The sequence below is a fragment of the Antedon bifida genome, chromosome 4 (genome assembly GCF_963402885.1).
Source record: "Antedon bifida chromosome 4, ecAntBifi1.1, whole genome shotgun sequence".
Taxonomy (NCBI): domain Eukaryota; kingdom Metazoa; phylum Echinodermata; class Crinoidea; order Comatulida; family Antedonidae; genus Antedon; species Antedon bifida.
This window is the reverse complement of record NC_136229.1, coordinates 30,171,009-30,188,059: the sequence shown is the minus strand read 5'-3', so window position 1 is coordinate 30,188,059 and position 17,051 is coordinate 30,171,009. Positions and strand designations below refer to the sequence as shown.

The window sequence follows — 17,051 nt, the reverse complement described above, 5'->3', positions numbered from 1 at the left end:
GTACAGATACTGTACTAGGATTCTCCATATTGCTGTTCACTTAGAATAGTATAATTTACGATCCTCTGGTTTCATTCATAAATACAGTATGATGCCATTAAATATCAATTCCCTGCAGTACTCCCAACAAAGCAGCTGACCAATCAGATTTTAGTATATTTTGTTTCTATCCATCATTGATAAAGAGATAGCATTGTTGTAAATAGCTTATTATTTTTTTCTGAATACATGTAGTATTTTGATTATTAATGTTTATAAGAAAGATTTCTTGCTGGTTAAATAGTTGATACCTTTTCAAAGCAATGCCTGTAGTGTAAGTGCATCTTTGAAATGCTACATCAATGTTGTCAGCTTTATATATAAATCTAATACCTGTATGCTAAAAGGAAGATGGTCACTCATCATTTATAATTAATATATTTAAGTTGAAACATGTTTATGTTACATATATAAACTTACAGACATAGAGAAATCCTAAACCACTCTAGATATACTGGAAATGAATAAATTATGAGGTGAAACTGAGGAAATCTGCGAGGATGAGAAAATCTGCCCCAACTCTGATTCAAACCTGGAAGTCTGACCACCAAGTTGAGTAGCCATTGCAATGATGTATGGAGGTAGAAATACTGTATATCTACATCCATTGAGACAGTTGTATTGAGAGGTGGGGCAGCTTGGTATGATATTAATAGATTGACCATAGATGTGTATAGATCTTGAATTGTACAGGTCTGTTTAGGAAATATGGAAGATAGGGCTTACATACCCAATCTATACATTGTATTGTGGAAAATTATTCCTACCTTTTAAATATAATATTTCTAATAAACAGTTCTAAATTTCTTTGTGGTAGATGTGGGTAGGTACCTTATTACCTATTAAAAATGGATTAAGTTAATATTTATTATGAGAGGTTATATGAATAGTTAATTGAATATTTTATTGATGATCTTGTAAGGTTATATGAAAATATTTCCTTGAAGAGATGAGTACACACTGTATTTCTGAAGGATACCATATTAAAATACTCTGGCTGAAATCACCAACAGAAGTAGTGTTTCATACAAAATTGTTGTAATTAATAAATATAACCTTTTATTTGTGGAAGCGTTCCGACTTCTGTAAAGACAGCCCATGTATTAATATTACCGTCACGATCTTGTGTGCTCTGTATTATCTGCTTATGCAGTGAAGCTTATTAAAAAATGTTTGAAACATCCTATCAAAAATTGTTCGTACCCTCTATCGTTAAAGACACCTTTTAGTGAACCCTGGTAATTACATTCTGTTTTAAGTCTGCCAGCTTGGGTCCCCCTAACTTTGGGGAAATTACTATAGTTATAGTGAATAGCATTTTCAAACATATTTTCAAAAATTAACATTTTTCAAATGAGTTCATATGATTTTAAGACACAATGTCCAAACTTCTACAGCTCTGTAAGCTAGGCCTCTTTCACTGCCTCTAGTTTGAAAAGAGCACTTCTGAATGAAAGGGGTGCGGGTGGGTATTTCAAACCCTCAAAGTCGTGCTGGAAACAAGCTTTAATCGATCAACAACATGACAGTGATCCCAAACAGTAAACTGGAAATGTTCATCTGACAGTATTAGAAACTAATGTACACTGATTTAAATTAGTCTCGGCATTCTGTTTCTTGTCACTCATGAAATTATGCATTCATTTGTGATTCAGCATCTCTCATTTAGATACTCATTATTTGTGGTTGATAATGAGCTATCTATTGATGCATGGAATGTGTTTTGGTGTACCCATAAGGTTGTTAGGCTATCAAAGAGAAGATGAGTCAACATTTTGAAATCTTATATATTCATTCTTCATTAAAAATATTATCCTAGCCTTATTAACAATAGTGACCTTGTATGCATATGCTATTATTCAATGGCATACTTTATGGAAATGAGTAAAGATTTTATAATTTGATAAATGATCTCAATAGTTATCATATATACTGATTGATACTGTTTGTTTATTCTTATATATTCTTTCTTTTCTTCCTCAATCATTTCTCTTTCCTTTCTCTATCATTTTCTCTTTCCTTTCCATATCATCATCTATCTTTCTTTCCTCTATCATCTTTTCTCTTTAATTTCTCTAATATCATCTCTTTTTCCTTCCTCTATTATCTTCTCTCCTTCCTTCCTCAATCATCTTCTCTCTTGCCTTCCCCAATCATCTTTCTCCTTTCTCTATCATTAGCTTTCTTTCTTCTTTTTCCTCTATCATGTTTTCTCTTTTCTTCCTTCTAACATCTTCACTCTTTCCTTTCTCTATCATCTCTCTTTCATTTCCCAATCACCATAATGTAATTACAATGTAATTGTAATTTTGTTTTCATGCTTTGCTTCTCTTTTTTTTTGTTGCTCTGTTGTTTGCTTTACTTTTCTTTCTTTGGTAATTTCTTTTCTTCTTTATTATGCTTTAATATCTATCCATATAATTTTGTTTCTCTTCTTCATTATATACTTTTTTTCATTTCACATTCTACTTTTCTTTTTATCATTATAATTGGCTAGCTTTTCCATTCTCCATCAACTCCTATTGCTAACGGTATTAGATTTCAACATTGGTTATTGATATTTGGTATATTTCATTTATTTTGTCATAAAGTACAAATACATAAACAAACAAAGAACATAAGAAAAGAGTTAAAATAAATCGCAGTCCACTATCTCACCAAAGTGGAAGATGATAAGAGATAAAAAAAGAATTATTAAAATACAACAAATTCTGAATAAACAATCTATAATCAATGAATTTTAGTTAAAATTCTAAAATAATGTCTTGAGCTTCTAAAAATTATAACATTAGATCAAAAATCCATGAGTATGAATAATCAAATTTGTATACATATTTTCTAGATATTTTTTTTTTATTTTCCTTTCTCCCTTTACATTCTTCCTTCCTTAGCATTGTTTCATCTACCTCACAAAAACAATAAAATCAAATTTAAATTCTGCTCATTGGCAACGCATTAAGAGCATATTACAGTCAATTTACCCATTAGCTAGTTGAAAGATGAAGACTAAATTACCTTAATATAAATGTCTTTATTATTTCAGTCCCATCTTAGAAGCTTTTGGAAATGCCAAGACTGTTTACAACAACAACTCAAGTCGATTTGGAAAGTTCATTCAACTAGCTTTCTCAAGCAGAGGTGTTATCGAAGGTGGAAAAGTACAAGACTGTATCCTTTTATTCATAGAGGTTTAGGTTCAATTCATGTGAATTGTTCATAAAATTGTCATAAAATATGGTATGGAAAGAGGACAAAAATCTGTCAGTTGTGTCGGTCAGGAACATACGTGGCTGAGCAACATCAGAGTATGGTTTGTAGTGCATTGTTTTTAGTGTTTTAGACTATACTCTATGTACAGTATACTATGTTACCCATGTCATTTAAAAGAGTACGGTTTTCCCCCAAATATTTTCTTATCCCAGTAGACTTTACCTCTGCTTTCCAGTTAGTTACTTCTACTGTATTGATATCAAGATTTTAACTAGAAAGAAATTGATGAATATGTTCTGATGGCTAGTCACTCCATAATGAAATCTGATGGAAATACATAATACAGAATTCAATATCAAGTTTAATTATCCAGCATTATAATGAATAGAACAGTAAGTCTGTAAGGAAACCCAACGATCTAGTGAGTCATTCTCATGAGTGGAAATCATTGTAGAAATAGCTATTCTAATAAGAAAATCAATTTAAATATTCATGACTGTAATGATTACCTGATGTTGACGTTTTCTCATGAATATTCTATAAAGTATACTCATAAATTCTACTAATGATAATAAATTATGTTATGTTTTGTCTTAATAATTAACTATTTAATTCCACTGGGTTTTTAGGAATTAAGAATTTCTCATTTACTTATAGATTTGCTCATTAACTACTAATGACTCATATCAGGTTGCTTGTTTACTAGGTTTCCATAATTCAGTTTAGGAGATATTGTGAAACGATGGGTTTTATTGCTAATTTGAATATTTATGCTCATTTGCATATGAAGTCAATAGATGATGGAGTGTTGATTTGTTTTTCGTGATCAGGACAACATATAGGTACATTCTAGATTCAGTAGCCTATAATGATTCATATCAGGTTGCTTCTTTACTAGGTTGCTTGTTTACTAGGTTTCCATTATTCAATTAGACCAATTGAACCAAGTTTTGAAACCAGGTTACTTATTATAATTACCAACTAGGTTTACTCTTAACTAGGTTGCTATAAATGACACTATGTTGCTACAAATGACACTATGTTTTTGCCATAGAGTAATCTAATCTAGAGGGTTATCTATGATATAATAGTTTGCTAAACTAGGTTTGTCCATTAACCATGTTTGAAATTAGGTTTACTCATACCAGGTTGGTTTTTAGTTTAGGCTAATATATTAATACTGTGCATGTGTCTTTATATTTATTTTAGGTTTGGTAATATATTGTACCATCTTTCAACATCTTAGTTTCATTTCTCAAATGTTTGATCAAGTTTTCTAAATGATAAAATTATCTGGTCTACCTCACGTCTTTAAATAATACAAGGTTTCTTTTTGGATTAGACCATGTTTATCTCTTTAAAATAGGTTTCTTTAGATGTTTCAGAATGCATATATTAACTACATAATTGTGGATGCAACATATTTAAATATGGTCATACTGGTCATATCATATCTAATGTGATTCTGGACATGTCCTATTGAGCTTGATGACTAAGATGGTAGTTGATTTAACAGCTTACAATATGTCACTATTATTGACTGTTAACTTGCAATTCCCATTTAGTTTAATTTGATTGCTGACAATAGATTATAAGATGGATGGATTGAAGATGGACATATACACTTCAAAGGATGATGGAATGTTTTTAATTCTAAAATAGACTTTCCAGTTGATTCATAACATCAGGAATATGCCCAGAAATATTGTTTCGCTGTTTTTTTTTTTTAAATTGTCATTCAATGACTGGAGCACCGATTCCAAATTATTACAGTATATGTTTAGTGACGGGCATAGCCACCTAGCTCCAAATCAAAATGTGATCAAATAAATCAAATTATTTGAGAATAGAAACAAGTCTTATTTCAATTGTTTTTTAAATTTATATTTTGTATGTTAATCGAATTTGTTACTCTGTTCAGTGCTTTGATCTTTCTTTGGAAATGCATTTTGTAAATAATGAATAATAAACAAGGACTATAAATGTTATCCTGTAACCAGAGCTGGTGTTATTTATGCCCAATGATAAAGATCACGTAAAGATAATTGTATCTACTATATCCGGTTTGCTTGTACCTGCTTATTGTCGGCGTCCATTAATTAAACTTAATTCATTCTGAAATACAAGTAATTGCACGCATAGACTAATCACCAATGATCCAAAAGTAGGAAGCAAACATTTCTAATCTTTTTTTTTTACTATTTGAAATATAATAATACATGAATTTAAACAAAAATAGCATTTATAAAATAGAGTTTTGATTTTATGATGAAATAGAGGGATTCAAATTTATGTTTCACTAGCACTAAGTAGTAGGGCCTGAACTATATTCTTTTTTATACTTTTTTTTCCATGCCAGTCCCTGTGACGTCCAAATATATCATTTTTTGTCTCTAATGTCGATATTAATCATAACCTTACATAATTATACCATTAATTTGTTAGTAACTTATTTTATTTAAAGGTGTTACACACAGTTTAATAATAGTATGTCAACTGCTATACTTTAAATACTGTAGACTGCCATGAAATTTGCAGTTACTTGCCAGAGAAATTACCCATCCCAAAGTACAATTTTTTAAGCAACCATTTTATAAAGTTTTTTTTTAAATAATTTTATAAATTTATATTGTACTAAAAGCAACACAATATTTGAAAGAATCCTGTTTAGCCGAACCCAGTTTTGTCGTTCAAGGTTTCCTATTGTGTTTGATTATCCGTGCCATTATTTTCCAAAATCATCATCATTTTATTACAATAAAAAATAACAGACTTGGAATTAAAGTTTTAGACTATCATTGATTTGTTTTCTATAGTTTTAATATAGGATTGACCAAGGTCAAGGGTTAACTTTTATGTTTGTGGGTATTTTATCCTCTTTTCTAGGAATGCTTGCGGTGTCAAAGGATGAGTCACACATATAACTGGTTTAACGCTACAGTACCCTATATTGGTGACAGAATTCTAGGTCCAAATCCAAGTATAGCATGTTTATGGTACGATGAAATAAGAAAAGAATATAGAGAGTTTAATTAGTGAGACATTCGATAGCATTTATCATACCTAACTCTAGCCATCAACGCAATCTTTGTGGTCTAGGTGTATGAAAACCAGTTTAGTGATTTAAGTCCCACCATTTGGTTAGTGCTTTAGTACTATGTGATCTATCAACATAAGAATGTAAACTTTTTACATACTTGTAATGAATGACAAATGTGTTAATGCAATTTCAATGGAAAAGTCTTTCAACCTTTTTTTTATGGATTACGCACATTTTGAAAATAACATTAAATAAAAGAATAGAATAGTTAAAGAAGATTCATTCATCTCCAAAATATTATTATGGATAGGTGAAACTAATGGTCTTTTTAATTGGCCTTAAAACTATTGGTAAAATACTCGGTTAACTAAATACCAAATGGAAAATAACAGGAGAATGAAATTTGCCATCAAATATTGCAACAATTTGATCAGTTTTAAATTCTTTCAATCTGTTGATCGATTTAAAACATTTGCTCAGAAATCTGGATTATAATGTGAATATTTCTGACAGTTAATCAATCAATTAGCTACATTCATAATTCAAAATATAGATTTTGTTTCTATAAATAACTAAAAATGAAAGTGATATATTTTGGTGGTTCAACTATAAAATTATGAATACAGCATTTGTTGAAACTTATTTCTCGGTTTTACTTTGATGTTTATACCGTAATAATAATATCACAGAAATTGAAAGTAATGTGAAATAAAAGGACTGTAGTAATTTATATATACATGAATGGTAATAAGGAAGTTAATGAAATAATATCGAATATATAGAATTTTATTACACATAATGAATGTACGAGTGAAATGGTACAAATAATTGTATGAGCTGGTGAAAATATAGCAAATGTTCATCTTTCACCGAATGAAATTATTTGTATTTATATTTATATTTTTGTCACAAATAGCGTTTTATACGTATAATACAGTTCATCTAGATTACAGGCAAAAATCTAACACTGACTGGTGTACTATCAACTTACAAAATACAATAACTAGAAACTTAAGGAAAGTCTAGTGCCAATGCCTGGTTAGGAAAAAGAGATGATGATTAAAGAGATGTGCGCAAGTCCATCCGATAAAGGGCAAGACATTTTTGCAGAAATATGGCCTCTCAAATTTAAATTTTTGTCTTAATATGTTATAATTCAGTAAGAAAACTTATAATAATCATAATAAATTAACGGCATTCTAACCAATAAATCACTACATTTGTCAGTTGTCTGTAATTTATTCAACCATTTCATAATCATATTTGAAATTATTGAATATTTTACTGGTCATCATTATTATCATCACTTACAGTGTCATTAAAATATATTAAAATTCATCATTATTTATAATAATGTTTTTATTATCGTCAACACCATCAACATATTAATACGTCATCAGCATTCTCTTTTATTAATCATTGTACTTGAAGCAAAGTCATATAAATTTGAATAAATAAATAAGGTATTTAGGTAAGTTTAATTAAAATGATGGTGAAGCAAATAAACAATATAAAATCATTAATAATTAATAATTAGCTCCAATAAAGATTGAAATGTTGATTTTCATCTCATTATTTGGAGTAAGTTTTTTATTGATCTATTTAATAACAGTTAAATATGTATTAAGTTTGTACAGATATCATCCATTTTCCTTAGCTTCCATTTTCTTCAACTACCAGACCTGCTTGAAAAGGTAAGAAGACATTAGGTTATCCTTGATTTCTGTTCGTTCTTTTTAAATTTATATTTCAGCGATAACATTAATAATTTAATTAACAAATGCATTATAGGTGCCAAAATTAAAGGGCATCTTCAGCTTTGAAATGTCTAAAAATATATACCTTTAAAAGAATATTGATTGATCATTGAGGGTGGGCCAATTTACACAGAGGAGCAGTAATGGTAAGCGGAAAACCACATAGCTTTTCTTACTTGAACGGAAACCGCCCGTCCCCTCCACGTTGTGTGTAATTGATCGTAAGGAATAACAGACATATATTTGTAATATTGTTAACACTCGTCTGTGTAAATCGGCCCTAATTCTTAACACTCGTCATGCTTCACCACTGTCAAAAAATAAGTGGAGTACATATGAATGTTGTTAGGAGTTACCCTTCGATATCTATGGATATTTTTTTTCAGTCAATTGAAAACAAATTCTGGAGTTTGGATTTTGAATTGTCTGTAAATCTGACTATGTTTTCCTTTAAATGAGCTATTAACATTTCCGTATTTTCCAGATAAGGAAAGTGCACAAGCATCGTTTAATTACATTGTATGCAATTATTATAATATGCATAATTTCATATATTTAAAAGTTATATTTTGTGATAAACACTACTTTCCGGTTTTAAGTATTATTTCCTTTGTTGTTGCCATTTATTTTTAGTTTCAATCAATAAATGCATTAACTAATTTCAAAAGAGAAAAATGAGGCTATACTGTATGTATTACAATATTACCATCCATTGAAAACAGTATATTAGTTGCATATGAGTCATCATCAACAACAAAGTAGTCATTTATAGTGTACTGGTAACTAAGTGTTGTATTATTTATATAGACATGTATTCTAATTTATATTTGTAGCCTTTGTCTGCGTTATCTAATTAAATTATTTCTTTTGATTACCATGTACAGACTGGTATAACATAATTTATTATTTGTATAATAATCAAGCCCTGGGATATAGCCCATCATCCTCTAATGTTGATTTCATGCTGTGTGAAAATTGCAACTCTTCCCAATAACACTAAATACAAAATTATTTTTGTCATAATTTATCTATAATTCTGATCGTTTATGGCCAAAATCGCCTGCAAGATTTTTAAAATTCAATATAGATAATCAATCGAACACCACCTACATAATTTAAATACCAACTACATAATAAACCTAACCCTTAAATATACAATCTAACCATATTTTAAGAAAAATTAAAAATCTTAATAATCATCAAAATTGTACAATCACAGTTTTTTGTCCATCTTATTTGTCATTTATATGTACCATACCACAGTACATTTTTGGTCAGCAGATATAATTTAGAGATAAAAGTTATACTAAAAAGACTGATTATAAATATAAATATGATAAAAACACTTGTTTTATTTAGCAATTGTTTACCTAATTTCATATTTCAACCTGAGTGAACTTTCACCAGATTTAGTAGATGCGTATAAAGAACATAAATTATAATTTGGTTCTAAATAAAAATAATTCTAATTAATAGAGACACCTAGTAACAATAATAATACCACATTTGTATTCCTAATAAAATGTTTTATGCTATTATAGTAACTTAACAAAGACTCTAATATTTTATTTAACAAATTCATTTATACTTAATTTCATATACAATTAATAATTTATGCTAATAGTAACCGTAATAAACATAAACAGTCAGATGAAATAATACATTTCAGGTAAATACATTTAAACTCATGGAACATGTTAATTATTTAAAAATCTAGTACATGACCTAAATTCTTGACCTTTCTTTCAAAATGTTCTCTCGTATGTTAATATATTTTTTAATGTAAATATTGAATTAATGTGTTTTCTCATAAATATTAACTTTATTATGCATATAATACATTTTATGAAGTAATCAGGTTTTCTTTGCACTTTGTTCGACAACAAAAGATATAGAAAGACTTTTTCCAATTCCTTATAATATATTCTACAGTAGCATGGAGAATACAAATTTCCTAATTAAACCCTGCTTTTTCCATAAACCTATATAATTTGAGGTTTACAGCATTTATTTCATTAACACAAGTCCCCACTTGATAAGATTATCTTTTTAGTTGTCCTCAAAAAATAAAAGAAAGAAAATTGACTTCCATTGGCACAATTAAGTGACAGTTCTTCCATTCATTTCCAAGATGCAGTGGTTATGGCGTGGAAACAATTGTTTGACATCCAATGATACCTTAGTTCATTTTCTTCTTTGTTGGAAAGGGGGGTTGGTACCATTTAACCTCCAACCAATTTCCCCAGCGTTACCTAGTATTCAATCAAGGCAATCTACAACAGCACCATGAGCTTGCCTTGCCAAGATAGGAACTCATAACAATCCTTTGATCTTTTGTCTGGCTGTAACAAATACCAACAATACTGTACTATACATTATTCTCCATGGCGCAGTGTCTGTTAAGGCCATGGAACTGATCTAGTCGCAGCCACAGATAAACCCTTTGATCTCTGGAGCTCAGCATTCTGTTATTAGATTGCCTTGATTCAATTACCAATTAAGTTTTTGCACTCACTTTCTCTTATTTAAGTTTTAGCAAATAAAATCCTATTTATAATTTTACATTTAATTAATAAATCTTTCTTTCTTATTTAGAATCGAGTAGTTGGTCAGAACCCAGGCGAAAGGAATTACCACATCTTCTATGCATTAATACTAGGGGCTCCAGACGAAATGAAACGTAATTTGCTATCAATTTATTTATTATTAATTGTTGTAATAGACACACTATCATCATCATTAGTATAACATTGAATGAAGTATGTCACGTACAGAAAGTCTGCAATAAAATTTGGTGTTAAATGTAGTATATTGTTGTATGATAGAACAGAGTAGAGAAAGCTTTGCTTCCTAAATGAAATATGTAGATGTACCTTGAATTTAGAAACGTATGAAGTCGTAGCTTGTGTATAACTCTTTTCAAAACATTGTTCAATGTTCAATTCTTTATATCATCATATTATACTCCGCAAGCCAAAGTGTGCATTCATTTACAGTATACCATACAGGTTAAACAAAATACTCCAAATACACAATTTTTTTTAAATTCCAACTAATTATTGATGACCGCTTATATAAATTTAATAAACAATATCAAATATTCACTTTTATTTTTCTAGAAAAACTTGGACTAGGTGCACCAGAGAAATACAAATATATAAACCAGAGTGGATGTATAAAGGATCCAAATATCAATGATCAACAAATATTCTCAGAAGTTAACGTGAGTATTCAAATTGATGATTTTGTACCAGTATACATCGGTGTGAACTCATGTTGTAGTTACAATTATGTGATATTTTTTCTTACAAATAATCTTCAAATTAACATGAAGATCATGTTAATAAAGTTAAACTTCTAATAAATCAAATTACAATTTTCATGCGTTGTAAAATTTTACGAGGTTAAAACATCGTCACGTTTAAAGCGTTAAGTCCGGCATGACTCAACAAGAATTTCATCATGATTTATACACGGTACAATAACATTTAACGAAAAAAAAACATAAGTGCTAGAATTTAGTGTCGTATTCTCAAAGCATCAATTTGAATCGTAAAATCACATGAGTTGGATTTCAGACTAGCGGTGTACATTAAAACAAGTGATTTTCATTGGTAGAAAGAATATAAATAACACTTTGTAGGAAGCTTTTAAACAAGTATCTCTTTAATGCAAACATTGTTAATATTATAGTGACTGTCGGATACATTAAACTAAAGTGTTGCAATCACACTAACACATTGTAAATAATGTAAAAATATTACAAGATATAACAAGAAAAACACAATAACACATCTGAAGGTATGCGTATCAGCGTGCCACAACAGCGAGAAATTGTGAACTTGTTTGATATAGATTTTATACAAAATCTAATAGTTTTTGTTTAAAAGATATTTGAAAAGAATAACAGTAAGAAAATATTTACCTCTTATATTTCTTGTAGTACAGTTATATTTGAATTCATTTTATTGACAATTTTATTAACTGAAAACGTAAATAAAGAGTGTCTTTTTGCCTACAAGAAAGGAAGTGCTAGCCCTAGCCATGAGATTCCACTGTGGCTGAAATCTCTCACACGTTTGGCCTATTATGCACTACAGTGTTTTTTCATTACTCCTTTCATAATCTGCCATATCCTAGTAGTAATTTTATTGAAAATTGAACTTGTGTTTCAAGTTATATTCTGTATTCGCCAGGAACTTAGCTTTACAACATAAACATTGAGAACATTCCATGTATAAACATAAGAAAATTAACATCCTCTGAGATTTATTACATTTACTAACATTTGTTCTCCCTCGTTTGATACTAAAACTACTATGAAACATTCTTAAGACAATACAACATTACTTTGATACAAAATGTAACATTTTTTGTGCTATATTATACAGATTTCTCACAGACACATTTTTTAAAACATCAATTATCGCTTTGATACAGACATTATAAATAACATACGTGAGGTGAAATGGCAAACAGGCTGTAGAATTCAGAGGCAAACTGAAAACTTCCTTGCAAGAACAGAGACACAATGCTTGATATCAATGATCTCATTGGCACATTGTAAATAACCGAAGAGAGGTGAAATGTCCAACACGCCGTTGATGAGAGCAATAAGACACTCGTTTAAGCGCAAGAGTCCTCTGGTTACAAAAGTGATACTAACAACTTCTAGCAATTTCTAATTCAACTTATCCATTAGTAAAAGTGCTTTAAGCTATCACAATCTACCTTACTAGATTTTCTATGCATAGATTTAATATACGCTCTTAGGCTGACAACAAAACTATATAAAAAATTAAGCTTTTTTTAATTTAAAAAAAAAGATTATAGATAATCATGTAAGCCGGTGTTGACGTTTTTAAAGTGTATAGTTTATGAGATTATGGTGCTTCTTCCTTATTTACAAAATGATTGAACAAGTATCATTTCCGTGTCCATTTATGTGCTCTTATCAAACTGTGCCATTTATTCGAGTTCACCAAATTATACAAATTTTGGCAAATTTTTTTTATGTTCAGATTAGTTGGTTATTTGGTCATCAACTAGTATCTCTAGGTATATAATAATTTATTGCAGTTTTATCTTTAAATTTAATTCAAATGTTTGCATATACATATTCTGTGTTCACTGTTTTCATTAGGCAATTTTAAATTAACTATGTGTTATATTATTGTAGTTAATATTTAAATATATAGTTTGTGTTTAATAAGTAATAGGTGGAGGTTCACATCATTTTTTATAATAGTGGCTCTTTTGCTGCTCTTGAATCTTCCTATAGGAACTGCTATTTATCTGTTTTGTATGACTTGTATTGTTTTTCCTGAATAAAACAGTTGAACCATAAACAGACACGCTCAAAATGAAATCTATAAACTGAACACTTTATGTTTTAACAAAAATAATTTCCTAATTTAATACTGCTACTTACTTTATACAGTAGCATAACATAAATAGTTTTATGTTTGGTAATACACTTACATTTTTGTTTTTAGTCAAATTATTACTGCATCTAAAGTCTGATATTTTTTATTTCCTGTTTCAATGCTATGTTGATTTTTTTGAAAGCACACCTGTAAAATGACCTTGGTCATTCCTTTTAATTTATTCAAAATAAAAAATCAATAGTGTTTTATTTTAATTTTTTGTAATAGTTATAGATGTTTACCATTTTACAAGGGTAATCCAGTACCTGGAGGGATGCTGGAAAGAGAATAGGCATTTCTTAGTGCAAGATTTCTAGTCACGCCCACCATCATATCATACACATATTGAGTAATGAAAGCACAGAATACTGAATATATAATTATGTTTTACATCAAATAGAGTGTGGAGAATGTTTGTACATGGGGTGTTTATATTGTGATAAAAAAAAAAGTGTATGAATGAATGAAAAAAATCACAATCATTATCATTTATCAAAAAACTACATTCATTGGAAAATAATAATATACATATAGTTTTTTTTCAAATGAATTTTTGCGTAGGGGAATATACGACCCTAATGAATAGGGTATACAATATAGAACAATATATTTATAGAATATGATTTCTTCTGTATGTTGAATAGAAATACTTGCATATGTGCTGGCACACACATAGAGCCTTCGTGCTTAGTTATTTACCTGGATAAGTTGCCTTCATAGAGCAATTAATTCTGGTCGATCATCACCTATACCCGAGAACACATCATGACATCCACATAAATCAAAGACATTTACTTATATTTTGAATTTATATGTATTTATATTTATATAATTGAGAGAAGATTTTATAAAAAAAAAATTTTATTTCTGTATATTTTTAGGAAGCATTAAAAGACATGAAGCTAAATGATGAGCAGGTTTCAGATGTGTTTGAGCTTCTAGGAGCCATCTTGCATATTGGCAACCTAGACTTTATCACGGCCGGTGGGGCACAAGTGTCATCTATGTCAGGTAATATACAAATAATGAATGTTTATAAGTGAAATGGTACAAATAATTTCATAATATGAAAGATGAAAGGTTATATTTTCACGAAGCGAAAAAGAGTACTGCATTGTATATAACGTCGAGTGTGCTATAGTGCAGTTATTTTAATATTATGTGACCCACAATCGTCTTATAGTGTACGTATACATCTGCTGTTAGTAATTTAACACCAACATTATGAAGGGAGAACAATGGGCGAACATATACTTGACAGTTAATACTGTCAAAATAATATGTTTGCAGAAATGCAGTCGATATATTGTATTTTAAATCTATTTTGAAATAAACGGTTTATTCGGCGCTATGCAGCAGAAACAGACCTATACATTCATAAAGTTTTGATTTCTAAATGTTTACAAATTTCAAACTAGTTAGGATATTGGATGATTGTAATAAGATTCTTATGTATGTATGTTACCATGACAATCAACATAAATAAATCCATGTACTAAATTTTCAGGTTTCTGATATCAGGTCTATGTACAGTATTGAAATCGGCAAAACCCAAATTTAAATGTCAAAATTTGATATTTAAATTTTCTTTATTGTTTAAAGGTTTGCATGGTGAATAAACACTAGTAAAGTAAGGTTTGTGGTACACCAAAAGGAAATAAAGTCTCTTGACATGTCGGTTTGTTGTATTACAATTGGCTGAAGCATGAAGTAGTTAGAGTTAATTTACTTTAATGTTTTGTATTTCTACATAAGATGGTTCTAGCATAACAAGAGAAACATATCAACTTTTCCTTATTTCTTGTTGAAAACACATGATGTACCACAAAAAATGAGATGAGTGCAATGGTACAAATAATTTCATGAGGTGAAACATATCATCTTTCACTGAATGAAATAATTGTTTTCCATTGCATGAATATAAAACATTCATTTACAAGAAGCTAGGCTCAGGCCTAACCATTCAAATGGAGTAGAAAAATTTACGCTGATTTTCGAACACGCTCAATCAACAGCTAGCCTTGTGTCGCGCATTTTTCCCGTTGCTCACTGTGTGAAAGAATCGTATATTACAAAATTGCACTCTTATACCGAAATAACACTCTTAATGATGTAAGAGTTCAATGGAGTAGTTGTTGAATATCATGTTACCTACCATAGGAATCTACTCAGATCTGATAAACCATAATATACACATTTCCTGATCAACATTTCATAATATAAAATTAAGAATTTAATTATTCTCTTATATACTGTACGTACATACTGTACGTAAAATGTTTGTCTATACCACATATTAAAATAAGGAAGCTGTAGAAGATGTAGACTTCCTCCCTAAAGTTTATCTTATTCACATCTTAATTTACATAACAATAAATAATGTATAACATTACTACAGACTGGATCATCGCCAACTTAGTGGCTCCTCCAATCATGATACTGAGGACCGAGTTTTAAAAAAAACTCAAAACTTAACACCAAATAAAGTGTTACCAATTATAGGTCACATGTTTTTTATGCTTTCTTCCATGAGAGAAACATATTTGTATGGAATATAAAACCTTTTATTTTTCAATAATATTGTTTTCAATCCATTTTAAACTTTTTTTAAGGATTTTATAAATTCTTATATAATGCCTGTTATGTTATCTTGTTTGTATATTGCAGAAAACAGTACTGTATATTCCTATTTTTTCTATTAGTAGTTCTTTACTGATTTACTTTAATTAAAAATATTTCTATTTCTATTTGCAGTGCTAAAGCAAGCAGCAGATTTACTAAGCGTTGATGAATATCAATTAGCCAATGCTCTCACAGAGAAGACTCGTCTACTCAGGGGAGAGCTTATCAGTACTCCTCTTGATGAACATCAGGTAATTTATGAAATATTTGGTAGGCCTACTAGAGGTTTTCAAAAATAAAAAATTGGATTCTTTTTGGATTGAAAATTACAATGCAAAAGATAATTAGTAGTTCAGTTCACCACTACAATTTACCATTAGGTCCTGGGTTGGTTGTTTTTTATCAAAAACTTATGGAAATAATCTTCCATAATGCTGCAGCCAATGCTAATCAGCGTGGTTGGCGGTTTGACCTAACAAGATACCCATTTGTACACCTGGGTACAGTGGAGAGAGGCAAACATAAATAAAGTGTCTTGCCTAAAGGACACAGGCAATGCGACAAGCACGCATTGAACTCCAACTCTCAATTGCGTGATCACACACTATGCCACATGCTCTCAGTATATACAGCACTCTATGCGATATTTCCAGATGGTCTCTCATCCCAACTTCGGCGATCTGACAATAATAATAAAGTTTCCATAATTACTAATGATGTAAATATAATTAATGTTATTTAACAACCTAATCACTCTAATTTGATATATTTTACAGGCACGAGACTCACGAGATTCGCTAGCAATGAATTTATATGCCAGATGCTTTCATTGGATTATTAGCAGAATTAATGTGAGAATTCGGACCAAACCTACATTCCATTCTGTTGGAGTTCTCGACATTTTTGGATTTGAGAATTTTGAGGTAAAAAATTATAATTCTGTTTACATTTATTAGT

General features: G+C 29.7%; 2 protein-coding genes across 10 annotated transcripts in view; one reads left to right on the top strand and one right to left on the bottom strand.

Annotated features, from left to right (window-relative positions):
* Positions 1-17,051, bottom strand: part of LOC144841564 (NADH dehydrogenase [ubiquinone] 1 alpha subcomplex subunit 10, mitochondrial-like) — a 242,600-nt gene that overhangs the window by 14,504 nt on the left and 211,045 nt on the right. The gene's annotated exons all lie outside the window — the stretch shown is intronic.
* Positions 1-17,051, top strand: part of LOC144841532 (unconventional myosin-X-like) — a 92,341-nt gene that overhangs the window by 28,684 nt on the left and 46,606 nt on the right. For all 9 annotated transcript variants that reach the window (XM_078697902.1, XM_078697908.1, XM_078697901.1 and 6 more), the window contains exons 5-11: positions 3,083-3,207; positions 7,970-7,983; positions 10,642-10,726; positions 11,166-11,269; positions 14,354-14,483; positions 16,227-16,345; positions 16,871-17,017. In XM_078697902.1, the coding sequence (XP_078554028.1) occupies positions 3,083-3,207; positions 7,970-7,983; positions 10,642-10,726; positions 11,166-11,269; positions 14,354-14,483; positions 16,227-16,345; positions 16,871-17,017 (724 nt within the window). The remainder of the gene's footprint in view (positions 1-3,082; positions 3,208-7,969; positions 7,984-10,641; positions 10,727-11,165; positions 11,270-14,353; positions 14,484-16,226; positions 16,346-16,870; positions 17,018-17,051) is intronic.